This window comes from Spironucleus salmonicida, chromosome 4, assembly GCF_000497125.1.
Source record: "Spironucleus salmonicida strain ATCC 50377 chromosome 4, whole genome shotgun sequence".
NCBI classification, from domain to species: Eukaryota; Fornicata; order Diplomonadida; family Hexamitidae; genus Spironucleus; species Spironucleus salmonicida.
In genome coordinates, this window is record NC_090599.1 from 1,196,637 (window position 1) to 1,224,017 (window position 27,381).

Genomic DNA, 27,381 nt, shown 5'->3' on the forward strand with positions numbered 1-27,381 from the left:
ATATGGTTTATTTTTATTACTATTTAAAGCTAGTTTTGTATTTGTTTTAGTACAATTATTATTAGTCACCTATTAATGATATCTTAATTTATGGTCAATATTATAATTAGAAATAACCTGATAATTAATTTTAGCTCATATACTTTTACTAAATTTATATTTTCGAGGTTCAGTATTCTAGATATATAGTAATTAAAATAAGATGGACAATTTATAATGATCTTTTATGATTTTAAGTGGTTTTTATTAGTTGTAAATAACTAATTCTGAAAGATTCTTAAAAATCTAAACCAAATTGAATAATTTTTATTTCAGACTTTCTTAAATAATAATATAACATATAAAATCTTCATTTAGTTAATGATATATTTATAAATTATACTTAGTTATTCTATTTATAAATAGCATTGCCTGAGATGTCTTAATTTTTAATTAGTACAATTTATTATTATATTTTAGATAATTTAACATTTTCTATTTATGCTCATGCTATAATTATAATGTTAATAAACTACCATAACATAAAATTTCATTGAGAGAATTTATCATAATTATCAGTGTTAGATAATTCTCTATGTCAGTCACTATTAAGATAATAGTTAAACAATTTAGAAACATTTGTACAATAATATAAGCAAAATATTTAGTGGAACCGCTAATAACTACTTTTTAAATATAATCTGATTTTATTTACGCTTAGAATATTTCTAAATAGATATAAGTAGTATTCTTTATAAGTTGTTTATCTAATGCATAATTTAATTACTTTTTACTCTAAGGGAATTTTAAAATAAGCTGAGTTTAAATGATGACAATTAGTTTCTATTATTATTTTATCAGATAGTCAGTCATAGTTATTCGATAATACTATATATTCATATTATGAGTTATTCAATATTGTAAATCATTTAATAGTTTTCGAAATTTTACTATAAATTTGTATAAACAAACATACTTATGCAGCAAACTAAATAGTTGTAGGCTCATTTAACATGCATAAAGTATCATAGAATGATAAATTTTTTTGCCAGAACTATATTCTATCATATGACAGCGTGCAATCTAATCATTAATTTCCTATATTCAAGGCATGATTACAATATTTTACCAAATTGTAGTCACTATATTATTTTTTTATTGTAGCCTATTTTAAAAATTATAACTATTCCACATTCTTATATAATATTATATACTAATAAGTCCAAAACCAATTTCGTATTTTCACAATTTACCATTTTGCTTCTCAAACACTACATAAAAGCTTCCAGATGACAATATCCCCCAAAACTAACCAACTCACTCCCCCTCGTCAAACCAAAACGGTTCCTCACCTCCCTCCTCCAAATCACCATCGAAACTGATCCCGAAGCGCAGCGCTCGTTTTGCGGCGTGCAAAAAGCCCTCAAAATCATCGAAAAGCTGTGAATTTGCAACTTTCGCAGCAATAAGAAATCGGTCTTTAAGATGTTCAATTTGTAGCTTTTTGAAAAAATGGGAAACTCGGTCGCAGGTCAACTCGGAATTCAGGCTGTTAAGGTAGGTTTAAATACCCTGAAAATCGGCATATAGAGGTTTCATTTTACATTTCTAAACTTCATTTTCCGCTCCTTCGTTATCGCCGATATTTTCGATGATCTGGCAGTTGAAGTTGTCACAGGTGTTACAGTAGTATATTTCTGGGTGCTCAAAAGCACTGAATTTGGTCATGCAGTCATTGCACTGCACCGTAAGAGCTTTTCTTCCGATTTAAAAGGTTTTTAAGTAAATTTTCTTAAAATGTGACTTTACAAAATCAACATCACCCTCAACTGGTAAGAAGCGTCTACAAACTGGGCATGAAAACAATCCCTAGGCCATAAGCTCGTCGTAGCAGTGCTCATGGAGGCCATGATTGCAGTTAAGGACAATCGCTCCATATATTGATTTTTTGAGTGTTCCCAGACAAACAACACAGTTTCCAATCTCCTAGAGACACTTATGCTCTTTAATAAAGCTTGATGGATAGCAACTTTCGCATATCTCACAATGTGTATTTTCGGCCTAAATTCCGACCATACAACATCCACAGCCTGAGCAGTGGTAGTTTGGTTTAGCCTCGGGTCCAATTCCACAAACAAGTTTGCAGATATCGCAGTAAAATTCACCAAATTTAGTGTTACAGAGTTCACAGGTGATGCCAGGTTTTGTCAGTTTAAGGCATATGTTACAGGAGAAGAATTCGGTCTTCTCGCGAGGCAGTTCGTGGTCCTCATTGTCGTCGTGACAGAGCCTGCACGGGTAAATTTTCTTGCAGTCGAAGCATTGCTTACTGCAGTTTCGCAGATAGTGTGTGCAGCCGGTCGAGGTGGACAGGTAGTTCCTGGCGTAAATAGTTTCGGATGGTGCCAGGGCAGATAGCCGGGGGTTTTCGAGGAGTTTGCTGTAGTTGAGCTAGTTTTGGTAGTCTGTTAGCTCTGGGTCGTAGTGCGAGACAGGCAGGTGTCTGTAGGTTAGCAGCAGCTCCTCGCGCTGCTGCTTTTCGCGCTCGGGAGAGAGGACCTGGTAGACGAAATCTTTAAGTACTATGTGGTCCTCCTCGATGTCCGGATCGGAGCACCCGGGCTTCAGCTTGAACACAAACCTGCGCACGATTTCGTTTTTGAAAGACATTTTAGAACGGTTGGCGAAAAGCAATCGGAAGTTCATATTATACGGCAAGCATCATATGTCAAAAATCGATCGCATTCTGATGATTGGTATGAGCGCGGCGGGCCTTGGAGCAGATGCTGGCCAGCTTGCTTGATCGGCTGGGTGGCAATTTGTTGCCTTCTGCATTCTGATGGCGTATCGTTGGAATGTTAATCTCGGCATTTTCAGAGTGCGGCCTCAGCGCTAGATCTGTCGTTGCCATCATGGAGCTGGAACGCACGCGCGGGCTGTTAAGCATGCGCACCGATAGGTCCTTCTGCTGTCTGGCGGAAACCGAGTAGGTGCTAGCCTTGGTCGGTATTTCTATCGTCATGGGCGCGGTGTTAAAGCCAGAGAACATAATGTCCTGCTTTTTGTTTTTGGGGGACTGCACTCTGTTGACAAGCGCATATATCCTGGAGTTGAGGCATACGCTGGTTTTGCTTTTGGTCGGGGACCGGCCTTTGTAAATCCTGTCCAGGGTGCGCATCCTCTGCTGCGTTTCTGCCCGGACGAAGGCGTCAAAAATGCAATCATCGACTATCTTCGCGCAGATGGCGATGTGCTAGTTGTACAATGGGGTGATAAGGCCCATCTCTGCGTCGATTTGCTACACTAACTCCTCGCACGCCACGGCGCACCTACGTTACAGTATCTCCTGCTGCTCGAGGGTGTAGGACTGGTTGTTCGACAGGAGCTGAATGAACACCGTGGAGTCGGAGCTGTCCACTAGCGATACGAATGACATTTTGTAAATTTTATAATTCTAATTTCGGCAATATTACTATTTGGCTTCAGATTATCACTTTGAGCCATTCGAGAGTTTTGTTCCCAAAATGTTCGATTTGGGTCCAGGATCATCTCGCAGTGCAGACCCATGATGGTGGTGTAACCCGGTAGGCGATGGTCCACGCATCAGGCTTGATACCCGTGGCATAATCCACCCAGACCCATGTCGGTCCACGCCGGATATTTGTAGTATTGTATTCCACTATACGCTCCCAAAGAAATGCTCGGCCTGAACGACGCGGGGGCGCGCTGCGTGCCCCAGCTGCTGCGCCAGATCCGCCTCGCCTCCCCGGCCCAGGACCCCGTCGTGCACCGCAACTTCCTCCACCAGCAGGCACGCCCGCTCCCCACCAGCAGCCTGCGCGTGAGGATCACCTGCCAGAAGACCGCCGCCAAGAAGCTGCTCGCGCGCGTGGCCGACCTCGCCGAGCGCTCCCACCAGATCGACCTGAAGGTGAAGCGCATGATCCAGCGGCTGGACTTCCTGGTCGGTATCAACGAGCTGTGACCGCTCCGAATGCAGCTGTACCGGCGCCTCCGCTTGCCCCGACTCCAGGGCAGCCGCACCCCCTGCACCCCGGCCGGGGACCAGAACCACCTGCTGCGGCTCTCGGACCTCTTCGCCTCCGCCTCGCCCTTCGCGGCCCAGTACCTCCCGCAGGTGCAGGCCCTCGCCGCGGACTTCGGCATCCCCTACGCGCCGCTGCAGCTCCAGGTGGTCACCAACGCCTTCTCCAGCGACCCCGAGGTGCTGCGGCTCCTGGACGTGCGGCGCGTGGCGGCGGTCCTGCAGCGCGCGATGGAGCACCACGCCGCCGCGGCCCAGTTCGGCTGCCAGCTGGCGCGCGCGGTGCAGCACGACCCCCCGGGGGCGCCCCTGCGTGGTGCCGCGGGACAGCTGCTGGACCACCTCTGCGGCTGCGCCTTCTGGGGCCAGGGCCCGCGCACCCCCGCGTCCTACCTCGCCTGGGGCCTGCGCTACCTGGGCCACCACAGCGCGCCGGGCGTGCGGCTGCTGGCGGGCTTGCTGCAGGACCCGGACGCCCAGCAGATGGCGGCGGAGGGCCTCGTGGCCGCTGCGGGTGCGGACCCCTCCCTGCTCCCGGAGCTCCTAGCCTGCCTGCCCGTGTCCCACGCCAGCTGCGACGCCGTGCTGCAGGTGGCGGAGGAGCTGGCCTTCGCGCCGGACATGGCCGCCTTCTTCGTCGCCCGGTGCGGCGAGATGGTCCCCCTCTGCGCATCCTTCGAGCGGCGTGCGGCCTTCCTGGACTGCCTGCGGGCCTGCATCGCACACCTGTCCGCCGAGGACTACCTGGACCTGGGCGGGTGCCTGACGGGCCTGCTGGCAGCCTGGGACGACGAGGACCTGCGCGAGCGGATGGACCTCATGGGCGAGGACTTTGGGGTGCAGCTGGGATGGTATTGGCGCGTATAATAATGGTGATTATTGTCAAATACTTATTATTCGTCAGATTAAATCATTCACTACAATAGAATTTTTCATATTTGCTGATTTACCAATTTAAATGAAATATTTTATTAAATTCTTTATTAATAAAAATAATTAGAATGCTAAAAACTTGAATAAAATTCCAAAATTAATAATATCTTTAAATAGTTTAGACCTAATCATAATTATATTGATGAGTAAATTTGATAATATAACAAAAATTAAATTCACATAGAAAGTTTAAGAGCTTCCCTCATAAGTTAGTTTATATTAAACTATTTATTCTTCATAATAAGTTGGATTAGTTTTTCTGTAATTTTATTCCTCTTTTCTATTGTTGGAGACTTTTTTAATAAATAATTTTTTAGTTTCAGTATGTCTATTAACAATATCTCTTATTCCATAGTTCCTGAAAAATGGTCTACTATTATATCTGATAACACATTAAATTAGTCTATTTATTATTACTCATTAGAGATCGGAAATTTATCATTATAACCACCACATAATTCTGATAAAGAAGGTCTTTTTGTTGAAAAATAAGTTAATTAGTTAGATATACTGTCTTACTCTGTTTCAGATGTAGACTTCCATCCGAAAATTTTATTGATAAAAGTATTATTTTATTTTTAATTATCACAATAGTCACAACAAATATCTGATTTTTATGTAATTTTTCCACTATTAAAATAATCCATTAATAATTATCTCCGACACTTATTAAAGTATGCAATTTTTAATAAATAGTAAAAGCTTTCTTTGGGTCCGTTTTCAGCAAGTTTTGTAATATTACTAAGTTAAAATTTAACATCATCCGTACTACTCAACACAATACTATAACATTATTTCTGATTTCGTCCACCTCTTCCACTTTCCTAATAAAACTATTCTGATGATTTAGGTATTCCAAAATGCACCACTAACCCTACTGATGGTTTATCAATACCTAATGAAAACGCAGTTGTGCATACAATAAGTTTAACTGTATTTTAGATCCAAGACTACAAGGTTTACTCCCTTTATTCTGGAGATAAACCTGCATGATAAGAATGAATATCTTAGATACTACACAAAGAACTTTAAATTGCATCAGTCTCTGATCGTGTTGGGGCATATATTAATATTGAATCATTATCAGGAGATGAAGCTAAAAAACTAGAAATTACATTTTTAAGAATTGCAAACTTATTATCAGTAAAATGAAACGAATAGTGTATATTTGGTCTATTGAATGAGGTGAAATAAATTTGTGGAGCCCCAAGATTAAGCTCTTTTATAATTTTTTAAGCTTATGTTGAAGTAACTGATGCTGTAAGAGCAAGTATTGGCTTATTAAATTTGCTAATAACATCTAGTTATTTATAAGCCTTCCTGAAAGTATTCCCCCATTCAATAATTAAATGGCATTCGTCAACAACAAAAAATCCTAACCGGTTTGATACTTTAGTTAGAAAGTCTATGCAGTGTTACTGCTATAAGAGTTCTGGTGTGGCAAATAGAAAACCAGCACTTTAAGGAACTGCAGAATAGAATTCGGTTATTCTACCGGCAACTAAATTGTATTGGGTCAGTTATTAAATTTAATCTTATTATAATGATATTAATGGAGTTATTATAACAGCTAGCTAGTTCATTACTAGTGTAGGAACTTAATAAATAAGAGACTTACCAGCAGCAGTTGGAAAAATACACATTGTTGAGTGTCCGTTAAGTATATTTTGTATTGGATCTACCTAGTGTGGTCTAAGCTGAAGTTTGCCTAACTTCTTAAGAGCATTTTTTATTTCTTAACTCCTCATTTTACTCAATATTTCCTTAAGAATAATAACATGATAAAATATTTAGTACTTTCATTCCCTTTTCCACTTCTCAATATGTCAAAGTTTTCTCTAAGCACAACTGCTACACCTGCTACATCTACTACGACTACTACTTTATAACTCAAACAAAGCAGTAACCCTCTCATCGAGGGTAAAGTATAGTTTAATTTGGATAGTACCAATAAAACTATTTCGAAAACTGAAGGACCAAATTAAGAAAGCATATTTAAGAAAGAATTCTCCCTCTCAGCAAAACCTGAGCTTTAAGCTATCCCTTAATAACCTATTTAGTAGCCAGTTTAGTAAAATTTTTAACCTAAACCAGCATCTTAAAATGAAATTTAAAAATTATTGAATTCAGCTGAGAATTAAATTGAAATAACTAGAGACTAATGCAAAGAAGATAAAATAGAAGAATCTCAATATAAGGTTAACAGATCAAAATATTTAAATTCAATTATTGGGAAAAACTTCCAAGAAGATAGAAAAGATTCACTTAATGAATAAATTTTCTCTCCAATGACCCTATTTAAATGGCAAGAAAAGAATATACAAAAATGTGAAGAAGAAAATAATAGCTTAGTCAATATAAATGTGCTTATGGAATTTGTCAAAAAATTAAGCAAAAAGCCAAATCAAAGATTAGATGTTTTCAAAAACATGCAAATAGATTTTCCATTTCCTATAAAATATGAGGATTTACCAGAAATAATAATTTCTGGGGACATTAACTCTGAGTTAGCAATGTTATAACTTGATTAAAATTTTATGGATTAGTGTAAAAATTCTTTTATTTAACTTTAAATCAATATACAAGAAGTGCTAAACAAGTTTACTGCTTAAAATTTAACATCTGCATCCGAATAAATTGTTTTAGCTATTTTAACCGCTAGACGTGATGATTTCATGATGAAAGTCCCCAAAGCAATATTATATTATGTTCTCGATTAAATAATTTTAAAAGCTGGTTTAGAGAAGAATTTCATATAATTATACGTTGATTTAATCAACTAGATTCATAACAACTCTAATATAATTGAATTTATCATGGATATCGAACATGATTTCTAGATTTTCTAGGCGAAGATAACAGGAATGGCTAATATTACTGAATCCAAAGAAATTTAGTGGAAGTAATAATATGCTGGCATAATATTCAAGTAACTTATAAAATTAAATATTGACTCCTAACTAAACGCATTTAGTCCTACAAGTAAGATCCTTAAAATTTTACCTTCTGATGTTTAAGAAACAATTACATATAAAAACGAATTATAACATCTGTATTTCATAAATTTGTATAAATTTATAGCATTATTGACAATTGAAGGTTCGGTTGACGCTGGTTTCGCAGAAACTATTTTCGAAACCTTAATAAACAAGGCATCTGTAGATGTGAAGTAAGTCAAGATGGTATGCGACTCAATTTTAGTTCTTCTTGGTGAAATAACTTGGTATATAGATCTACAATTTCTTGCAAAGTATCGGTATGCTTCTGGCCATACGGATGAAGCCAAATTTTTCGCTGATACTTATCTTGCTGACTCTGAATATCACTACGGATATCTTAGTGATTTCCTCAATGGAAAAGAGAAAGTTTTCGAGAAAGTTGATAAAAAGTTATTCGTCTTATTCAACCTCAAGCAAAAAGTATATGCTCTTTATTTAGCCAAAATTTCTCAAATTAAGGTTAACGATGCACTTACAGCCTACAACATCCGCGAAGTCCAATACGGCCACGATGAGAAGTTCGTTAAAACGAGTTTGCACCACACAAAATATCAAATCCAGAAGAAAAACATGAAACGCACTGTCCAAACGATTATTGTGAGCAACACGCAGCGCAAACAAATCACGGTCACTCTGACGCCTGAAAACTGGTCCCGCTTCAGCGAAATTCTCGCTGAAGGCACCATGATGGAAGCTATCAAAGAGACATTCCAACTAGACGATGCAGGTATCAAACTGGTCTCCTGGGCAGCTCCTTTGCAGCAGCTAACGCAATTCGTCCTCTCAGGGGCCTCCCAAATCACTCAGAACGTCAAAAAACTCATCAAATTTTGCGACCATCAGCCCCAGCGCAAGGCCATGCAGCAAATCGTCCTCTCAGAGGCCGTGCAGAACGAAGAGCACCGGGAGCTCATCATTCAGGCGCTCGGAAACGGCTTCGTGAGCCTCGCGGATTACGTGAAATTCGTCGCGAATTTGACGCCTACAGAGCAGCTAAAGGCGTTCGTTAACGGTACTTTCGCGCAGCTGACGGCCGAGGACACTGAGGAGGACATTTCCAGCTACGAAATGTTCCTCCAAATCGCCAAAAAATGCGATTCGCGAGCGATTTTTGACGGACTTTTGGCCATAAATGACGTCTCCGCGACGGTCGAAAACGCGTTTTTGCTGCTCAAAAAGCACAATTTGGAGGCACTTTTCGTGCATTATTGCGCCAAAATCGACACAAATTCGTTGCTCGCTGAGCCGAACATTCAAGTTTACCTGTAGAATTCGGATTTTTATATTAATATTATATTAAAAATAAGCATCGAAAATGTAGTTTTTATGTCAAAATTGGCTTCGATTTTGCTGCCTAAGTTTAGTGTTGTTTCGCAGGCCGCGCAGCTGTTTTGGCGTGAAAACTGCAACTCTGACACCAGCATTGTCGAGTTTTTCGGTATCGTCATCGAAAACGGGCTCTGCAGCAAGTAAAATGTCGCTGACTGGTTCCGCGGGCTGCCTGCGTTCGGCCCGATGGCTGCGATACGCCAAAATGACGTTTTGAAGAAATTTTTGGAGTGAAAAATGCTATTTAATATATAATAATACATTTATATCTTTCGTAGTTTATGAAATGGCGTAGTATGTATAAAATATGTAACATATTATTATATATTTATAGTAAGATTATATATTTTTGTGTAGAAAAGTATGATTAACGCAATAAGCTTGTAGACGATTTATTAAGCCAATATGAGGTAAGTTATATATATTAGGTTCAGTTAGTAAATTAAAACAGTATGTAGATTATATTCCAAGCTGGATAAGGCTACATAGCAATATCTAGACGAAGTACTAGACTTATTAGATAAGTGACCAATTTGTAAATGTCACTGATAGCATCAATACCATACCAGCTGCACCCGAAGTCCTCGCCCATGAGGTCCATCCGCTCGCGCAGGTCCTCGTCGTCCCAGGCTGCCAGCAGGCCCGTCAGGCACCCGCCCAGGTCCAGGTAGTCCTCGGCGGACAGGTGTGCGATGCAGGCCCGCAGGCAGTCCAGGAAGGCCGCACGCCGCTCGAAGGATGCGCAGAGGGGGACCATCTCGCCGCACCGGGCGACGAAGAAGGCGGCCATGTCCGGCGCGAAGGCCAGCTCCTCCGCCACCTGCAGCACGGCGTCGCAGCTGGCGTGGGACACGGGCAGGCAGGCTAGGAGCTCCGGGAGCAGGGAGGGGTCCGCGCCCGCAGCGGCCACGAGGCCCTCCGCCGCCATCTGCTGGGCGTCCGGGTCCTGCAGCAAGCCCGCCAGCAGCCGCACGCCCGGCGCGCTGTGGTGGCCCAGGTAGCGCAGGCCCCAGGCGAGGTAGGACGCGGGGGTGCGCGGGCCCTGGCCCCAGAAGGCGCAGCCGCAGAGGTGGTCCAGCAGCTGTCCCGCGGCACCACGCAGGGGCGCCCCCGGGGGGTCGTGCTGCACCGCGCGCGCCAGCTGGCAGCCGAACTGGGCCGCGGCGGCGTGGTGCTCCATCGTGCGCTGCAGGACCGCCGCCACGCGCCGCACGTCCAGGAGCCGCAGCACCTCGGGGTCGCTGGAGAAGGCGTTGGTGACCACCTGGAGCTGCAGCGGCGCGTAGGGGATGCCGAAGTCCGCGGCGAGGGCCTGCACCTGCGGGAGGTACTGGGCCGCGAAGGGCGAGGCGGAGGCGAAGAGGTCCGAGAGCCGCAGCAGGTGGTTCTGGTCCCCGGCCGGGGTGCAGGGGGTGCGGCTGCCCTGGAGTCGGGGCAAGCGGAGGCGCCGGTACAGCTGCATTCGGAGCGGTCACAGCTCGTTGATACCGACCAGGAAGTCCAGCCGCTGGATCATGCGCTTCACCTTCAGGTCGATCTGGTGGGAGCGCTCGGCGAGGTCGGCCACGCGCGCGAGCAGCTTCTTGGCGGCGGTCTTCTGGCAGGTGATCCTCACGCGCAGGCTGCTGGTGGGGAGCGGGCGTGCCTGCTGGCGGAGGAAGTTGCGGTGCACGACGGGGTCATGGGCCGGGGAGGCGAGGCGGATCTGGCGCAGCAGCTGGGGCACGCAGCGCGCCCCCGCGTCGTTCAGGCCGAGCATTTCTTTACCCAATGAATATTATACATGTTACTGAATATAATTTCAAATAATCACTAACGTTGTAATATAAATTATCGAATTATCTGATGAAAAATTAAAAACCCTCACAATTCGCTGCCTAATACATCAACTATCTTCTTCTTAAGTTTTTCTATTTCAGCTATAGCATATTCAAGACCGTGCTCGTTAGAGTCAATAAACTTCATTCTATAAAGTTCTGTTATAATATCTTAAGCATCTGTCTTTAATGTATTGAAGTCAGCACCTTTTTCTATTTTTTGATATGCTAATTCGTAGAATACTACTAAATTACCCATCATTCCACATGTCTTCTCAAAAGGACAATATTTATCATAGCTAGAAAATGAATTTTATTGCAAAAATCCTTCCTTGACAATTCTACATGTTTCTAGAATAAGCTTTTCTTATCCGCCTAATGAGTCAAAACCAACAAGCTGTGCAGTCTCCTAAAGTGAAATTTCATCCTATAATAATTTTTATAATATTTCTCTTTATCTTAAAAATTCAGGGCTAAACCATTTGCTTAATCCATCAATACATCTGGAATATGATAATGTCCAGTCTACTGAGGGGAAATGTTTTCTCTTAGCAAGATTCTTGGAGAGAGCCCAGAAAACAGCTACTATCTGTAAAGTATTAACAGCAACAGCGTCTGAGAAATCACCACCTTAAGGAGAAACAGCACCAATAATAGTAATAGAACCTTCACGTTTTTAACCTAAACAAATTACACGACCTGCTCTTTCATAAAATTAAGACAATCTAGACGAAAGATACGAAGGATAACCACCTTCTGAAGGTAACTCGGCTAAACGACCAGAGATTTCACGTAAGGCTTCAGCCCAACGAGAAGTTGAATCAGCAAGAAGAGAAACGTGATATCCCATATCACGGAAATATTCAGAAATAGTAATACCTGTATAAATTGAAGCTTCACGAGCTGCCACTGGCATATTAGAAGTATTAGCAATTAAAACTGTACGATCCATAATTGAAGCAGAAGATTTTTCAATCTTTAAATCTTTACCACATTTCATACATTTTTCATCCCCATGAACACGCTTTTCTACGCCACATGCTATACAAGTTCCTATTTCTACTTCGACGTCCATCTCGGGAAATTCAGTAAGAACTTCAGCCATTTCATTACCACGTTCTCCACAACCAATATAAACAATGACATCAGAGTTAGAAAACTTAGAAACAGCTTAGGAAATAACAGTCTTACCACAACCAAAAGCACCTGGAATAGCAGCTGTAGAACCTTAGGCGACAGGGAATATGCCATCTAAAACACGTTGACCAGTGATTAAAGGGCAAGCGGCAGGAAGTTTTTAAGCATATCCAGCAGGCGAACGAACTGGATGTTTATGAGATAAAGTATATTAAATTGTTTGATTTTAATATTTTATTTCAAGAACAACCGCGTCAATGTTGTACAAACCAGATTCTGCAACAAAAGTAACTGTGCCACCTGGGCAAATAACTTCTTTCTTAGTTTCCTTATCAATACCATATGAAGGCACAAATAATCTGCACTCTAAGAGTTTGTTTTCCTATACTGCACCATAGAAGTCACCTTATGAAATAACGTTACCAACTTTTACATTATAACGAGAAAGGTCTACATACCATTTCTTATTTGCATTTAATGCACGAGCCTCAACACCACGCGGGATGAAAGTATCAGATCTCTCATGCAAAGGACGCTTAGCTTACATTACTGCAATATCAACTAAGGGACGTTGAATACCATCATAGATTGTTGTAAGCAAACCTGGTCCCAACTCAACAGATAAAAGTTTAGCTGATCTGTAAACTGGTTGGCCTACACGCAAACCGGAAGTTTCTTCATAAACTTATATAACTGCTTAATCTGCAGAAAGTTAGATGATTTCACCAATTAAGCGGAGATCACCTACATAGACTACCTCATAAAGGAAAGCTCCTAAAAGGTTGTTGGCACGAACGACTGGTCCTGAAACTGAAATAACAGTAGAGTTAGTATTCATCTTTGGGATTTGATGGAGATGGAGTGGATAGTTTAGGTATTATTATATAATAATTATGTAATAATTATGATAATATAGTATTATTATATATTAGTAATAATGATTTTTTAACCGCTTCAATTTTATTAACAAATGGACGAGGAAGCAAAATAAATCCAATCATAAATTAATGAATGTATCGCCCACGGTGCTTATGACCAAGCCGATGAGCTCAAAAAGTAATTACAATATCTCAAAACTCAAGTTAAAAACGAAATAACGAGCATTCTACTTGCAGATCATGAGACTCAAATAGCCGCTATAAACCAAGCCTACAATGAGGAAGTACAATCATTTAACGACATCTGGAACACGCGCATTGACGAGTTTAATGCCCAATCCTCTCTCAAGCTGGAAAACCTGAAAGAGGAATTATAACAGGCATTATTATATTTAGAGTAGCAATTTTAGCAGAAACCACTCCGTTTTTCCTCAAATCTGTTGACGCTGCGCGCGTCGGAGCTGAAGCTTGCCAAATCGGGTGATTTCCGCTCGGCGAAAGCCCTGCAGACCGAGGCCGACAAACTTGAAATGCAGGAGCGCAACAACTACTTTTCGCGGCAGCAGTTCGAGCGCGAGAGCCAGCGGCTGAAGCTGGTGCAGAAGTTCGAGCGGAGCGGGAAGGTCCTGCGACAGAAAGTCGAACGCGCACGCGACGAGATTCTTAGCTGCTGGGCCGGCGATATGGACCGCATCGAGAAGCACTGGCAGGCCATGCTGCGCATGGAGGGCCAGAAGTTCGGGGAGAGCCGGAGCGTGAAAATCGCCGTCAGCAGCAGCGGCAGCAGACCAGCGCGGGGCGAGGGAAAGATCCGCGCCTACATCGAGAACGCGGGATACTTCGTGGACAGCGGGGCGCTTGGGAGCAGCATGAGCCCCGTCTTGAGCGGCAGCCACGCGCTGGGGGCCCTGCGGGCGAGCGGGGGGCTATGAGTGAGCGCGGTGTGGCTGATTGACGCAATTGTAAAGTGAGTGTATTATCAATTTATTGTAAAATTAAACTAAAATGGAGTAAGAAGTGTTGAATTTCATAATATGTCGTTAGTTAGACAGAATTAGCTATTATTGAATTAAAAAATTAAATGTTAGCTATATGGTGAGCTAGTATAGAGTTTTATTAATAATTGGTGTTAATGATTTTTAATAGCACTATTGTGTAAATCTCAAGTTTAATTGGATTATACTATCTAAGGTTTGATAAATTGGTGATGATTCTAATTAAAAGCAGATTCTATCAGTATACGCATAATTTTTTCTAATGATTACTTTCTAGTATCAGATTATACGTATATATAACCTAATTATGTGGTTATGAGTTAGTTTTTTCATTAAAATAAAAAGCAGATAAAACGTTATGGTAAAATTTCAATAAATAGTAGTGTACAGATGAGTATTATGCATACAATACTCAAATGGATAAAATTTGTTATTACAATGTATACCAAAGAGAATTTATGCAGTACTTGCTCTTTATTTTAAAATCAATGATCTTAATATATATTTTTTAATTATATCAACTATAATTTGTTGATAAAATATTTCTGTATGCTATATTTCTTAATTTAGTTATATAACATAAATTCTAATAGTTGAAATTCGTTTTTGTAATCATATAATAAAAATAAAAATATTGAATGTTCGTAAGACCAGTATAATAGCTTAAAGCATTTAACTATCATACCAAATTGGTTTATACATAATAAGTATAAAATGTAAAGTTATAGTTATACTAAACCGTCCTAGTTTAATTATTATTAAAAATAAACAAATGTCTTTATAGCTGATAAGAAATAATATTATTAATACATATATATAATTTAATATTTAATAATGACAAAACAAAAAAAATATTAAATTATAGTTATAATTCTATTTTCGTAATATTTTCCACAAACTTCAAGTTTACTATATCACCTTCATTCTGACTTATTTATATTAATAATAAGATTGTATGTTATTCAGGATAATAATTATATATAATATAAACCTTAATCCTCCTTACTCCACTTCGACAATGTTTAGACCTAGAAATATTCATAAGGATAAAATGTATTATAAGGCATTCAAAAGTGTGTTATCAGAGTATGGCTATATTGCAATTAGCCCATCCCATTCAGTTGCTATCTATGAAGATCTACTAAAATTTCGCTTGACTGATAGGTCACATTGCTTTATGATTAAAGTAGCAAAAATTTATAATCAAACTGAAAAAATTATAACTAATTATGGAGCAGCTTAATATTATTATAAAACATTCCATCGTCACTTGATTAATTATAATGGGGAAGGAGTTCACGTTGTCCAAAGTCATGAAGCACTAGATTTTGATACTGAGTTCTCCTTTTACTAAGAGAATAGTATGTTTGAATGAAATTTGTTTATTATTATTTTTGTTTTACTTAATATTATTAATCTATTATGATATTATAGTGATTATGCTAATTAATAACCATTAAATTGCAAATAATTAAAGTATAATTAAAAAATCATTTAAAGTATTAAATTTCAATATACTTTAAATAAATAACCTAGTGCAGCTTTTTTGATAAAATATATGTTTATATAATTAATATCTATATAACCAGTAAGTTTATATATATTCATTAAATAATCACATTAGTTGGTACTTTTTAAAATATTATCTATGTATGCGTAAGTCCTTAATCAATTTTCTAAGTTGTGATGCATATTTCTTGATTATTTAAAAACATTTGCTGATTTACTACATCCATGAATCTTTAATTATAATCAAAATCATGTACATCTCCAAGATTTACATTTTTTAGTAATTTAATTTACCATGAATAGAGTTCACAATCTGAAATATCTTCATCTTCTTGTTGAATTAAAAAATTATCGACTTTAAAATTGAAGTTTTCATTTTATTATTAATAATACCTCCGAAAATCATCTAATTCGTCTCCATAGTATGAATTATTGAATCTATACTTACATAAAGTCGATATTTTTTCTCCAAAAAAAATGTATAATGCTTCTACAGCATCACGATAGTATTTATATAAAGATGCAGTTTTACATATCTATAAAAAGTAGTATATATTTATTTCTACTGGAATATTAAAAAGAAGATAATTAAGGAATTCTTAAGGTTAAGGTATTTGAAATTCTAGCTAGATAAAATTCACCATTGCAGCACGTGAAAATGATTCTTTATTCTTGAATATTGTATAAAAATAAGCACGATCAAAATAAAATTTCTATAAATCCTCTAAGTTATAACATTATTATATTGATGAACTTTTAATTCCCATTTTATGACTAATATATAATTATATATAAATTCATTTACTCAATTTTTTATTAAAGAATTTAATGTCACGAATAAGAGTTATCACTGATAACACCAATCCTATGAATAACATAAAAATCCAAAACCAAATTGATCCACTTTAATCATTAGGCCAGTTCATAGTAAATAACCCACTTACTGGAGGCAGTGCAAATTATCCTACACTTTAAAAAATACCTGAAATAGCATATCCTGTATCAAATTATTATTATTTAATAACATTTGTTATTAAACTACGTCCAACAACTGATGCACCCCCATCTAATATTCCAATAATGAAAATAGAAATATGTGGTGACATTTATGGCGAGAAAAATAAAAATCCAAATGATATTATTCCTATTAAGCTTAAAATAACTTAGAATAATGGTCTTCTACCACAAAAATAAATTAGTACTGAGAAAATTGGTCCTCCTAACATAGCTGATACTGATATTGTGATTCCAGTTTAACTTGCTAGGTCTAATCCTCCATGTAAAGTTATATAGGATAGTATTATTGTTTAAGACCCATAACATACTGAGATTAATAAACAATAACTAAAATTTATTATCCAAAAATCTAGCGGTAGATTAAAATATTTTTAAATTTTAAATCTATTATTTATATTATTAGGTTACAAAGTATCATATTAAAGTTATTTAATTACAGCTAATATTTAATTTTATTTTGAGATTACACTGTTATCATTATCAGAGCATAAAAATGAATCGGCAGTTAAACTATTGTCAGGATAGTACTAAATTTTCAATTATTTATGATCTTCTTTTAATTTTTTCTCATCACGAATTAAGAATATAGAAGATAAAACATAAAAGGAGATACATATTAATGTAATATAAAAGTTTAACCAAAAAGTTAGACAATATTTTTAAATATATTATGATTAATTATGCTAGTAATCTTACTCGCTCATTATTATTGGAACAAACACGAAACTAATTAATGATGCTAAAGCAGTGACACTAGATACGATTCCGAAGCTTATTGCAATTTTATTTGGCTAAATATATTTCATAATAATTGAAGATTAGATCAAAAATGTTGTTTCTTAAAATATTCCTGCTAATATTCTAGTTATAATTATGCCAATATAATTTTAGGAAAATATCCCCATAGGTATGGTAATTATTAGTACAAATAAGTTCATATAAAATCCAGCTAAAATTGGTCCAAATTTATCAATAATAGGAAGACAGATTAATGGCATAAATAAGGATGGCAAAAATATGACAGAAGATAACATGCCTAATTAGGATAATGAGATATCTAATACAGTTTGTACATAGTCTTATTACGCGGCTAACGAATCTGCTATATATAATTCTGGAAAGCTTACTAAGCTCGATGATATTAATGCCATAATCATTATAAAAGTTCTTGATATACCTTAGTTTTATTAAACAGAATTTCTATAACAGAAAGAATGTTTAGTGACAAAGCTTCTTAAAGTTTTTTAGTCATAACCGTAATTTTATGAAATCTTAAGTCTTAACTATTATTATTTTATAAATGTATTTCTTTCCAATTCTAGGAAGCTTTCTATCTCTAAGCTTCTAGAGCTTTTCATTTTTATCTAATAATATTATAATAATTGATATTAAATATATAAAATAGATACAACGAAAATTTTATATGTCATAATATTTAGTATACATAATAATCTTGGTTATTTTAAATAATAAATAATTAAGTAAGAATAATTAGTAGATAATTAGAAAATTCGACAATATTCGTATAAGAATAACAATCTATAAATATTTTTAAAATAATTATATCTTAATTACTAGAAATATGGGCACTTGTAGATACATATATTTATACAACATAAATATTAGCACATAATTGAATAAATTTCTATTGCGCAGTCGCAGAAGGTCGTGAAGATCACGTTCTTCCTGCGACAGGGCGTTCTGTGGGACTTCCAGAAGATCTTCAAGCGCATCCGGTTCCTCATCATGAAGACCGAGCGGGCCGAGGACATCGGCGTCGAGGAGGTACTGATTCTACGGAGCGAGAGTTACGTCGACGAGGAGAGCGGCGTAACCGTGAACAACCACAGCTTCGTCGTGAAGGAGCGGCTGTTCGAGAGCAGCGACAGGGGCGCAGAGTGAGGGTCACACCACTTTGAAGAAGTAGTGCGCGAAGGGCGGCTCCTCCGCGACCTGCAGCACCTGCCGGCGGACCTGGATCGCTCCCTGGGCCACCATCTCGCACAACAGGAGGAACGCGCACCGCTCCCAGTCGAGCCCGGGCAGCAGATCCTACGCCGCCGCCGCGAAGGCCCGGTCCTTGAGGAGGGCGCGGAACTGCGTCAGGCGCATGCTCCGGAAGAAGGCGAGCAGGGGGCGCAGCAGGGGCTCCACGTGCACGCGGCGGGCTGCGGGGCGGCCGGTGCATACCTCGCACTTGCCGCAGCCCGGGACCGCGAACCCGGTGTAGTACTGCTCCAGTAGCCGCCAGGTGCAGACTGGGCGTTCGAGGATGCAGAAGAGGTCGCACACAGCCTTGGCCTGGGCCTCGAAGTTCGCCTCTGCGCCGCCCAGCACGAGCTTCAGGTACGCGAAGGCGTCCTCCCAGCTGTAGTTCAGGTAGCCATCGCAGCGCTGGCCGCTCCGCCCGCCGCGGCCGATCTTCTGCACGAAGTCGTTCACGCCGGAGGGGAAGTCGTGCACGTAGACGTAGGCCAGCCGCTTCAGATTGATGCCCATGCCGAATCCCACGGTCGCCACCAGCGCCCGGACGGCATCATCCGCGACCCAGCGCTGGGCGTTCGCCGAGGCGTCCCGCAGCCGGGAATGGAAGGGGAGCGCCGAGCATCCGGACCGCGAGAGCGTGGCGGCGAGCTCCTCGCAGGTGGCAGTCTTCCTGGCGTACACGAGCATCTTCTGGTCGTGGGTGTCTGCGAAGCGCAGCAGGGCCGCGGCGTCGGCGCGCTGGTAGCGGGCGTGGATGTGGAGGTTGGGCCGGAACACCGAGAAGGTGAGCACCTCCATGCCGCAGAAGGCGAAGGCGCGCTGGATCTCGGCCAGGTCGCACTCGGGGAGGCTGGCGCTGAGGCCGACCACGGGCAAGTTGGTGCGGCCGCGGATGGTCTGGATCACGCCCACGATCTGCGCGTAGTCGGTCCGGAAGCCGCTACACTCAACCATGAGGTGGCACTCGTCCACGGCGACGAGGGCGACCTGGTTCTGGGAGACCATAGCCTTCAGCATCGCCTGCAGGGGCGCGTCCCCAACCAGCCGTTCGGGCGTGAGGAAGAGTACCATGTCGGTCTGGGCCTGCAGCTCGCCCCTGCAGATCCGGCCCGCGCCGGAGTTCAGCTGGCGGGCGTTGACGCCCATCTCCTGCAGGTTGCGGATCTGGTCCTCCCGGAGCGCGATGGTCGGCGTCACCACCACGGCGACCTTGCCGAAGAGCACGGCCGGCAGCGTGTAGATCAGGGACTTCCCGCCCGACGTGGGGATCGTGCACAGCGTGGACTTGCGGGCGAACACGCGCGAGAGCACGGCGGCCTGGGCTGGGCGCAGGGCCGGGATCCGCAGTGACTGCAGCGCCGTGGCGACTAACGGCAGCAGCGAGGACGCGATCAAGTCGTTCTCCAGCGGCGGGACGCGCCGGGGCGTGAGGAAGCAGCGCTCGGCGTCGGCGGCCGGGCACACGGGGAGCAGCACGTGCTGGGGGACGAATGATACGGGCTGCGGCGGGGGCTGCGAGGCCAGGTGTTCCGAGACCACCTCGAAGGAGGCTGAGGACGCGAGCGAGACCACCGAGACGGCGCTGGAGGGCGATCCGGGCGATGCAGCTGCAACAGTGGATTCCTGCGCTACCCCAGCACTCGGCATGGCGTCAGTGATGCGGAGGCGGACCGGGGCGAAGGCCTGGCAGAAGTAGTCCTTGAGGTTCTCCATTGGAAAGGAATGCGATCACTCGGCGGCCTTCTGCGCCTGGACGGCGTTCCAGCACGCCCTGCAGCAGGCGACGTACATGTCCGCGCCGCCGATGACGACCTCGGCGGTGTCGTTGGTGATGCGGGCCGAGAATGGCGCGTCCTGGAAGCAGCTGTAGCACACGGAGCTGAGCTTGTCCACGTGGTCGGCCAGCGCGCACAGCGGGGGGATCACATCGAAGGGCTTGCGCAGGAAGTTGCCGTCCAGGGCGGTCACCAGCACCGTCTTGCCGGCGTTGGCGAGCGCCTCGGCGTGCTCCACGAGGTCGGGGTAGAACTGGCCCTCGTCGATCGCGACCACGTCGATCGTAGCGTCTACCAGGTGTATCACGTCCGCCAACCTGGAGGCCTGCACCGCCGGGAGCCCCATCATGTCGTGTGTGGAAAGCTGGTCCGCGGAGTAGCGCGTGTCGGCCGCGAACTTCACCACCAGCACGGAGCGCTTCGCGGCGCGGTACTTGCGGATGCGCCTGATGAGCTCGGTGGACTTGCCCGAGAACATGGGGCCGAGGATGAGCTGGATATTGCCGCCGCTGAGGATGACCATTGCGGAAAGGGTGGAAACTAAGTTGACGGGGCGAGCGAGATATGCGGACCGCGGCGGCTCCGGACGAAAAACCCGGGAACCGCTCCACAATGGACCTCCTACTCCCCGCCGCCTTCCTGCAGGCCCAGCTCGGCCAGCCGGTAACCGTGGAGCTCAAGTCGGGGCAGGTCCTCACCGGGCAGCTCGAGGCCGCCGACGCGTACTACAACCTGCGGCTCTCCGGGGCCTCGCTCGGTGCGGAGCCCATGGGGCACGTCACCGTGCGCTGCAACAACGTGCTGACCGTTGCGAAGTGAGGTTTCTTTGGCTTGCCCCCGCGCCCTTGGTACGTGCGCTAGCAAACACTTGTATTGGTTTAATCTTCAAAATTTAATCCTTCCGTTGCCTTTTATATACTATTCTTATTATATTATGTTATTTAAATAAAATTAAATGTATAAAAAATATAGCAGCTAAATTATTCACATAAATGCGCGCCCAACTATCCTCTACTACAACACACCTTCGTTAATTCCAGAACATATTATTTTTTCAAGACAAAACTCCACTATTATCACATACTACCGCGCACCTGAAAATATCAATTCCAGCTCGCTATTTTCGCTCAATTTTGAGGATTTAATGTGAATTGGTTCACTCATTTGAGCGTAAACTTGCTCTTTTTCTCGGACTAGTCCACCACCTTGATCTCTACTACACAACCTCTGGTCTCCTTCTCCTGCAGCGCCCTCAGGCTCAAATTTTGCTTCTAGCCGGGAGGATCCACGGCTGGGCTCAGCAGGAGCCATTCTAGAGGTCTTTCCCTCTTTATAACGCACGCAGCCCTCCTGAACTCCTGCCTCAGCATCTTCGCGCCTGCTGCGTTCACATGGCGTCCAACGTTTACGTTCACCTCAAAGGGGTCTTCGACGGCGCAGAACGCGAACTAGTTGCTGAAAAATGGTGGTGGAGCATTAAAATTCGAGATAATTGGCAGATTGCTTATCTGCAGATCCTGTGCCCGTTCGTATGGTGTGAAATCGTCCTGCTCCTGGTTCCGGAAAACTATCTCCTGGTTCTTGTCCCCGTCGCGCAGAAACCACGATTTCTCGTCCCTGGAGAGCGCCCGCCCGCACCGAATCGATACTACACTCGTATCCCAGTTAAAGTAGTACCCATAGAAGAAGAAAAAGCCGATAATAAGCTGCTAAATCGTGAAATTGCTGCGCGTCTTGATAGGGTCTAAAAACGCCACATTGTACGAATTGATCAGCGAAATCGCGTTTCCGGGCTGTAAACAAGGCAGTACGGGGCACTTCAGCGTCTGAAGGTAGAAAATCGATAAATTGACGTAAAAATAGGAGTGAAGGCCGATTTCGTGCAAAATCTCGCGCTTGTTGGCCCAAATCTTGACGAAAAGAATGAAATCGTGCAGGACTGGGTTCGATTTAATGTAATTTCCGACTAGTTTCGTGTTTTGGACCGGGAGCAGATTGTTGACGCAGATGTCCATGCTAAGCGATTGGTATGTTGACAGCCGCTTGCAGTCGTCACCGATGACGTTTTTAGCGAAATCGACGAGGACTTGAATGCGCAAAACGGGAACTCGCGCGTACGGGACCAGATTGACTGAATTTCCGAGGTTTCTCGCCAAATAAGCTAAAATTAGCGCCTTTCGCAGTTTAATGCGCTTCTCTGACAGCTGGTTCGAAATCGTGTCCCTGTCGCCTGAAATAACCGCTGAGTTGACCTACTCCACGTAGTGCACGTATTCAGACACTGGGAAGCTGTAATTGTGCAAATATGGCTCTATTTCTTGTTGTTTCAAAGCTAGCAATTCATACTTGGTTTCGTCTAAAATTACTGTTGCGTCAATGTCAGACGAAATGGAGGAGATCTGGTTTGCTGCTCCGCCGTATAGCTCTATATTGCCTAGTTTCTGCGTTAAATACGATTTTACGAGTGACAGATTTTCCTCCGTAAATAGCTAGTTTCTGGTTTCTGAGAGAAGTGGAATGAGTGATTTTTGAAGATTTTTCAGCTGATTAAATGAAATTTATGACGGTGTACCTTCAGAAACTTTTCCAGGTGGCGGTGGACATGAGGTTTGAGACTAAACAGGCAAATTTTCGATTTCTTCTGCCAGTAACCTCCCAAAATAAGGATCAAATCTTTAGTTTAGCGATCCTAATGATATACCAGGTGGCAGTGGACCTAACTCAATATTATATTCTTCTTATTCACTACTTGACATTTAAAAGGGAATGTATTTTACAATATAATAATGAATAAATGGAAAGTCTTAATATTTATTTAAATATAAATTATATACTAAATAAATAATGATTTAGTAAAAATGGAAAATATACCTAATTTTTTCACTAATATTTTCACATATTTTTCAGATGATTGCTACCACACTTATGATTAAAGCTTTTATTACAGATATTCTATTTAGTTTCAATTATTAGATAAAATTTAATTAGAAATTAGATTTGAGTATACTAATTAAGATTCAAAATTACCTGTTCTTTAATATAAGGAAAACTTCGTAGGAGTGCTTGAATCCAATATTTATTCTTTATCCAAAAATTAAGTTTATTTGCTATGTTCTGAGTAGTGTGCAACGATTAAGTCTTACACTATATTTAAAAACATTTTAGTTATTTCCAATAAACTAAACCAAATAGGATATTTTATAGATGGAAAAATATCTTATTAATAGGATTAGTATGAAGGCGATGATTTGTATCTCATTACTTACAAGAATTCCTTATTCATGATTCAAAATGGTACAATCTAGGGCACAGTATTAAAAAAATCTATATAAATTAAATATAACAAATCATTTATATTTGATTAAATTATAAATAATTATATTGTTTTCAAAACAGAAACTTCAACTATACTTATTAATTTGGAAACTTATGAAGAATATTCTCTTGCCATGTCTACAAATATTATTAGTATTAATTCATTTGTATTTGTAAGACTAAAGTCAAAGACTAGATAATTTAGTTTAACATCATTTTTATCATTATTTACATAAAATGATAGAACGTTAAAACAGGTATTGAAAGATAATACCCATCTCATGTTACTGTATAATAAAATGGAAATTGTTAAAAATTTCATATTAGAATAGGCAAATTAACTTTTAGATATATATTTTGTTAAATAAGAAGAGTCGTAATCATGTTAATAGTTAGAAATAGATAAATTAAGTTAAAAGAAAACATAATTATTATTTGAACATAAAATATTGCAGCATGAGTTAATATAGTAAATTAATTAATATAATTTAGACTTACGCGAGCTTTAATTTACAAAAGCTAGAAATAAAAAATGATATCACTTTTTTAAACCGTCTTAACTTAGTTTATGTTATTTTATAAGCTTCTATCCTGAACTTTACGGGCGTTTAATAATCTATAATAGTTAATCTTTTTCAAGATTATTTAATATTGGAAGCCAGACTTACTTATTAATTTCAAAATATTATTCCAATTTTTCTTATGCAGAAATACTTAATTTAGACTAAAGGTTAGCAGATTGTTTTTATTGTATCTTAACTTTCTTCTCTAATTTCTATTAGCTAATTTTTTATGTTTTACCCATTTGTCAATACGGGTATTTACAAATATAATATAATAATTAAAATATTAAATTAAAAGGAGTGAAATTTAGTAATATAATTTATTAGTTTGGCTGTATTAATTATATAATAGTTAATTATATGTATAAAAATTAAACCGACGAATATATGCGCACGTACCAAGGGCGCGGGGGCAAGCCAAAGAAACCTCACTTCGCAACGGTCAGCACGTTGTTGCAGCGCACGGTGACGTGCCCCATGGGCTCCGCACCGAGCGAGGCCCCGGAGAGCCGCAGGTTGTAGTACGCGTCGGCGGCCTCGAGCTGCCCGGTGAGGACCTGCCCCGACTTGAGCTCCACGGTTACCGGCTGGCCGAGCTGGGCCTGCAGGAAGGCGGCGGGGAGTAGGAGGTCCATTGTGGAGCGGTTCCCGGGTTTTTCGTCCGGAGCCGCCGCGGTCCGCATATCTCGCTCGCCCCGTCAACTTAGTTTCCACCCTTTCCGCAATGGTCATCCTCAGCGGCGGCAATATCCAGCTCATCCTCGGCCCCATGTTCTCGGGCAAGTCCACCGAGCTCATCAGGCGCATCCGCAAGTACCGCGCCGCGAAGCGCTCCGTGCTGGTGGTGAAGTTCGCGGCCGACACGCGCTACTCCGCGGACCAGCTTTCCACACACGACATGATGGGGCTCCCGGCGGTGCAGGCCTCCAGGTTGGCGGACGTGATACACCTGGTAGACGCTACGATCGACGTGGTCGCGATCGACGAGGGCCAGTTCTACCCCGACCTCGTGGAGCACGCCGAGGCGCTCGCCAACGCCGGCAAGACGGTGCTGGTGACCGCCCTGGACGGCAACTTCCTGCGCAAGCCCTTCGATGTGATCCCCCCGCTGTGCGCGCTGGCCGACCACGTGGACAAGCTCAGCTCCGTGTGCTACAGCTGCTTCCAGGACGCGCCATTCTCGGCCCGCATCACCAACGACACCGCCGAGGTCGTCATCGGCGGCGCGGACATGTACGTCGCCTGCTGCAGGGCGTGCTGGAACGCCGTCCAGGCGCAGAAGGCCGCCGAGTGATCGCATTCCTTTCCAATGGAGAACCTCAAGGACTACTTCTGCCAGGCCTTCGCCCCGGTCCGCCTCCGCATCACTGACGCCATGCCGAGTGCTGGGGTAGCGCAGGAATCCACTGTTGCAGCTGCATCGCCCGGATCGCCCTCCAGCGCCGTCTCGGTGGTCTCGCTCGCGTCCTCAGCCTCCTTCGAGGTGGTCTCGGAACACCTGGCCTCGCAGCCCCCGCCGCAGCCCGTATCATTCGTCCCCCAGCACGTGCTGCTCCCCGTGTGCCCGGCCGCCGACGCCGAGCGCTGCTTCCTCACGCCCCGGCGCGTCCCGCCGCTGGAGAACGACTTGATCGCGTCCTCGCTGCTGCCGTTAGTCGCCACGGCGCTGCAGTCACTGCGGATCCCGGCCCTGCGCCCAGCCCAGGCCGCCGTGCTCTCGCGCGTGTTCGCCCGCAAGTCCACGCTGTGCACGATCCCCACGTCGGGCGGGAAGTCCCTGATCTACACGCTGCCGGCCGTGCTCTTCGGCAAGGTCGCCGTGGTGGTGACGCCGACCATCGCGCTCCGGGAGGACCAGATCCGCAACCTGCAGGAGATGGGCGTCAACGCCCGCCAGCTGAACTCCGGCGCGGGCCGGATCTGCAGGGGCGAGCTGCAGGCCCAGACCGACATGGTACTCTTCCTCACGCCCGAACGGCTGGTTGGGGACGCGCCCCTGCAGGCGATGCTGAAGGCTATGGTCTCCCAGAACCAGGTCGCCCTCGTCGCCGTGGACGAGTGCCACCTCATGGTTGAGTGGAGCGGCTTCCGGACCGACTACGCGCAGATCGTGGGCGTGATCCAGACCATCCGCGGCCGCACCAACTTGCCCGTGGTCGGCCTCAGCGCCAGCCTCCCCGAGTGCGACCTGGCCGAGATCCAGCGCGCCTTCGCCTTCTGCGGCATGGAGGTGCTCACCTTCTCGGTGTTCCGGCCCAACCTCCACATCCACGCCCGCTACCAGCGCGCCGACGCCGCGGCCCTGCTGCGCTTCGCAGACACCCACGACCAGAAGATGCTCGTGTACGCCAGGAAGACTGCCACCTGCGAGGAGCTCGCCGCCACGCTCTCGCGGTCCGGATGCTCGGCGCTCCCCTTCCATTCCCGGCTGCGGGACGCCTCGGCGAACGCCCAGCGCTGGGTCGCGGATGATGCCGTCCGGGCGCTGGTGGCGACCGTGGGATTCGGCATGGGCATCAATCTGAAGCGGCTGGCCTACGTCTACGTGCACGACTTCCCCTCCGGCGTGAACGACTTCGTGCAGAAGATCGGCCGCGGCGGGCGGAGCGGCCAGCGCTGCGATGGCTACCTGAACTACAGCTGGGAGGACGCCTTCGCGTACCTGAAGCTCGTGCTGGGCGGCGCAGAGGCGAACTTCGAGGCCCAGGCCAAGGCTGTGTGCGACCTCTTCTGCATCCTCGAACGCCCAGTCTGCACCTGGCGGCTACTGGAGCAGTACTACACCGGGTTCGCGGTCCCGGGCTGCGGCAAGTGCGAGGTATGCACCGGCCGCCCCGCAGCCCGCCGCGTGCACGTGGAGCCCCTGCTGCGCCCCCTGCTCGCCTTCTTCCGGAGCATGCGCCTGACGCAGTTCCGCGCCCTCCTCAAGGACCGGGCCTTCGCGGCGGCGGCGTAGGATCTGCTGCCCGGGCTCGACTGGGAGCGGTGCGCGTTCCTCCTGTTGTGCGAGATGGTGGCCCAGGGAGCGATCCAGGTCCGCCGGCAGGTGCTGCAGGTCGCGGAGGAGCCGCCCTTCGCGCACTACTTCTTCAAAGTGGTGTGAC

General features: G+C 43.6%; 20 protein-coding genes and 1 pseudogene across 20 annotated transcripts; 9 read left to right on the top strand and 12 right to left on the bottom strand. All coding sequences in view use genetic code 6, as the record gives it.

Annotated features, from left to right (window-relative positions):
* Nucleotides 1-1,296: 1,296 nt before the first annotated feature.
* Nucleotides 1,297-2,649, bottom strand: SS50377_24252 (CHY zinc finger domain-containing protein; the record flags this gene model as incomplete). Its single annotated transcript, XM_067908097.1, has 1 exon — nucleotides 1,297-2,649. One exon carries the CDS (start codon nucleotides 2,647-2,649, stop codon nucleotides 1,297-1,299), a length of 1,353 nt encoding a protein of 450 aa, XP_067765071.1.
* Nucleotides 2,650-2,707: 58 nt separating this feature from the next.
* On the bottom strand, nucleotides 2,708-3,415 carry SS50377_24253 (uncharacterized protein; the record flags this gene model as incomplete). Its single annotated transcript, XM_067908098.1, has 1 exon — nucleotides 2,708-3,415. The coding sequence occupies one exon, from the start codon at nucleotides 3,413-3,415 to the stop codon at nucleotides 2,708-2,710; it is 708 nt and encodes a 235-aa protein (XP_067765072.1).
* Nucleotides 3,416-3,676: 261 nt separating this feature from the next.
* SS50377_24254 (uncharacterized protein) lies at nucleotides 3,677-3,964 on the top strand (the record flags this gene model as incomplete). Its single annotated transcript, XM_067908099.1, has 1 exon — nucleotides 3,677-3,964. One exon carries the CDS (start codon nucleotides 3,677-3,679, stop codon nucleotides 3,962-3,964), a length of 288 nt encoding a protein of 95 aa, XP_067765073.1.
* Nucleotides 3,965-3,973: 9 nt separating this feature from the next.
* On the top strand, nucleotides 3,974-4,900 carry SS50377_24255 (uncharacterized protein; the record flags this gene model as incomplete). The annotated part of the gene is made up of 1 exon (XM_067908100.1): nucleotides 3,974-4,900. The coding sequence occupies one exon, from the start codon at nucleotides 3,974-3,976 to the stop codon at nucleotides 4,898-4,900; it is 927 nt and encodes a 308-aa protein (XP_067765074.1).
* Nucleotides 4,901-5,133: 233 nt separating this feature from the next.
* SS50377_24256 (ATP-dependent DNA helicase) lies at nucleotides 5,134-6,705 on the bottom strand (the record flags this gene model as incomplete). The annotated part of the gene is made up of 1 exon (XM_067908101.1): nucleotides 5,134-6,705. One exon carries the CDS (start codon nucleotides 6,703-6,705, stop codon nucleotides 5,134-5,136), a length of 1,572 nt encoding a protein of 523 aa, XP_067765075.1.
* A 75-nt stretch (nucleotides 6,706-6,780) lies between these two features.
* Nucleotides 6,781-9,519, top strand: SS50377_24257 (uncharacterized protein; the record flags this gene model as incomplete). The annotated part of the gene is made up of 1 exon (XM_067908102.1): nucleotides 6,781-9,519. One exon carries the CDS (start codon nucleotides 6,781-6,783, stop codon nucleotides 9,517-9,519), a length of 2,739 nt encoding a protein of 912 aa, XP_067765076.1.
* Nucleotides 9,520-9,715: 196 nt separating this feature from the next.
* Nucleotides 9,716-10,747, bottom strand: SS50377_24258 (uncharacterized protein; the record flags this gene model as incomplete). The annotated part of the gene is made up of 1 exon (XM_067908103.1): nucleotides 9,716-10,747. One exon carries the CDS (start codon nucleotides 10,745-10,747, stop codon nucleotides 9,716-9,718), a length of 1,032 nt encoding a protein of 343 aa, XP_067765077.1.
* Nucleotides 10,748-10,756: 9 nt separating this feature from the next.
* Nucleotides 10,757-11,044, bottom strand: SS50377_24259 (uncharacterized protein; the record flags this gene model as incomplete). The annotated part of the gene is made up of 1 exon (XM_067908104.1): nucleotides 10,757-11,044. One exon carries the CDS (start codon nucleotides 11,042-11,044, stop codon nucleotides 10,757-10,759), a length of 288 nt encoding a protein of 95 aa, XP_067765078.1.
* A 104-nt stretch (nucleotides 11,045-11,148) lies between these two features.
* SS50377_24260 (Vacuolar ATP synthase catalytic subunit A) lies at nucleotides 11,149-13,077 on the bottom strand (the record flags this gene model as incomplete). The annotated part of the gene is made up of 1 exon (XM_067908105.1): nucleotides 11,149-13,077. The coding sequence occupies one exon, from the start codon at nucleotides 13,075-13,077 to the stop codon at nucleotides 11,149-11,151; it is 1,929 nt and encodes a 642-aa protein (XP_067765079.1).
* A 132-nt stretch (nucleotides 13,078-13,209) lies between these two features.
* On the top strand, nucleotides 13,210-14,049 carry SS50377_24261 (uncharacterized protein; the record flags this gene model as incomplete). The annotated part of the gene is made up of 1 exon (XM_067908106.1): nucleotides 13,210-14,049. The coding sequence occupies one exon, from the start codon at nucleotides 13,210-13,212 to the stop codon at nucleotides 14,047-14,049; it is 840 nt and encodes a 279-aa protein (XP_067765080.1).
* Nucleotides 14,050-15,130: 1,081 nt separating this feature from the next.
* Nucleotides 15,131-15,487, top strand: SS50377_24262 (uncharacterized protein; the record flags this gene model as incomplete). Its single annotated transcript, XM_067908107.1, has 1 exon — nucleotides 15,131-15,487. The coding sequence occupies one exon, from the start codon at nucleotides 15,131-15,133 to the stop codon at nucleotides 15,485-15,487; it is 357 nt and encodes a 118-aa protein (XP_067765081.1).
* A 931-nt stretch (nucleotides 15,488-16,418) lies between these two features.
* Nucleotides 16,419-17,996, bottom strand: SS50377_24263 (Major facilitator superfamily protein; the record flags this gene model as incomplete). The annotated part of the gene is made up of 1 exon (XM_067908108.1): nucleotides 16,419-17,996. One exon carries the CDS (start codon nucleotides 17,994-17,996, stop codon nucleotides 16,419-16,421), a length of 1,578 nt encoding a protein of 525 aa, XP_067765082.1.
* A 388-nt stretch (nucleotides 17,997-18,384) lies between these two features.
* Nucleotides 18,385-18,540, top strand: SS50377_24264 (Kinase; annotated as a pseudogene).
* Nucleotides 18,541-18,543: 3 nt separating this feature from the next.
* SS50377_24265 (ATP-dependent DNA helicase RecQ) lies at nucleotides 18,544-20,337 on the bottom strand (the record flags this gene model as incomplete). Its single annotated transcript, XM_067908109.1, has 1 exon — nucleotides 18,544-20,337. The coding sequence occupies one exon, from the start codon at nucleotides 20,335-20,337 to the stop codon at nucleotides 18,544-18,546; it is 1,794 nt and encodes a 597-aa protein (XP_067765083.1).
* Nucleotides 20,338-20,352: 15 nt separating this feature from the next.
* SS50377_24266 (Thymidine kinase) lies at nucleotides 20,353-20,922 on the bottom strand (the record flags this gene model as incomplete). Its single annotated transcript, XM_067908110.1, has 1 exon — nucleotides 20,353-20,922. The coding sequence occupies one exon, from the start codon at nucleotides 20,920-20,922 to the stop codon at nucleotides 20,353-20,355; it is 570 nt and encodes a 189-aa protein (XP_067765084.1).
* Nucleotides 20,923-20,963: 41 nt separating this feature from the next.
* On the top strand, nucleotides 20,964-21,218 carry SS50377_24267 (LSM domain protein; the record flags this gene model as incomplete). Its single annotated transcript, XM_067908111.1, has 1 exon — nucleotides 20,964-21,218. One exon carries the CDS (start codon nucleotides 20,964-20,966, stop codon nucleotides 21,216-21,218), a length of 255 nt encoding a protein of 84 aa, XP_067765085.1.
* Nucleotides 21,219-21,559: 341 nt separating this feature from the next.
* Nucleotides 21,560-23,155, bottom strand: SS50377_24268 (DNA polymerase sigma; the record flags this gene model as incomplete). Its single annotated transcript, XM_067908112.1, has 1 exon — nucleotides 21,560-23,155. One exon carries the CDS (start codon nucleotides 23,153-23,155, stop codon nucleotides 21,560-21,562), a length of 1,596 nt encoding a protein of 531 aa, XP_067765086.1.
* Nucleotides 23,156-24,252: 1,097 nt separating this feature from the next.
* On the bottom strand, nucleotides 24,253-24,519 carry SS50377_24269 (uncharacterized protein; the record flags this gene model as incomplete). Its single annotated transcript, XM_067908113.1, has 1 exon — nucleotides 24,253-24,519. One exon carries the CDS (start codon nucleotides 24,517-24,519, stop codon nucleotides 24,253-24,255), a length of 267 nt encoding a protein of 88 aa, XP_067765087.1.
* Nucleotides 24,520-24,705: 186 nt separating this feature from the next.
* Nucleotides 24,706-24,912, bottom strand: SS50377_24270 (LSM domain protein; the record flags this gene model as incomplete). The annotated part of the gene is made up of 1 exon (XM_067908114.1): nucleotides 24,706-24,912. The coding sequence occupies one exon, from the start codon at nucleotides 24,910-24,912 to the stop codon at nucleotides 24,706-24,708; it is 207 nt and encodes a 68-aa protein (XP_067765088.1).
* An 89-nt stretch (nucleotides 24,913-25,001) lies between these two features.
* Nucleotides 25,002-25,571, top strand: SS50377_24271 (Thymidine kinase; the record flags this gene model as incomplete). Its single annotated transcript, XM_067908115.1, has 1 exon — nucleotides 25,002-25,571. One exon carries the CDS (start codon nucleotides 25,002-25,004, stop codon nucleotides 25,569-25,571), a length of 570 nt encoding a protein of 189 aa, XP_067765089.1.
* Nucleotides 25,572-25,586: 15 nt separating this feature from the next.
* Nucleotides 25,587-27,380, top strand: SS50377_24272 (ATP-dependent DNA helicase RecQ; the record flags this gene model as incomplete). The annotated part of the gene is made up of 1 exon (XM_067908116.1): nucleotides 25,587-27,380. The coding sequence occupies one exon, from the start codon at nucleotides 25,587-25,589 to the stop codon at nucleotides 27,378-27,380; it is 1,794 nt and encodes a 597-aa protein (XP_067765090.1).
* Nucleotide 27,381: the final 1 nt, after the last annotated feature.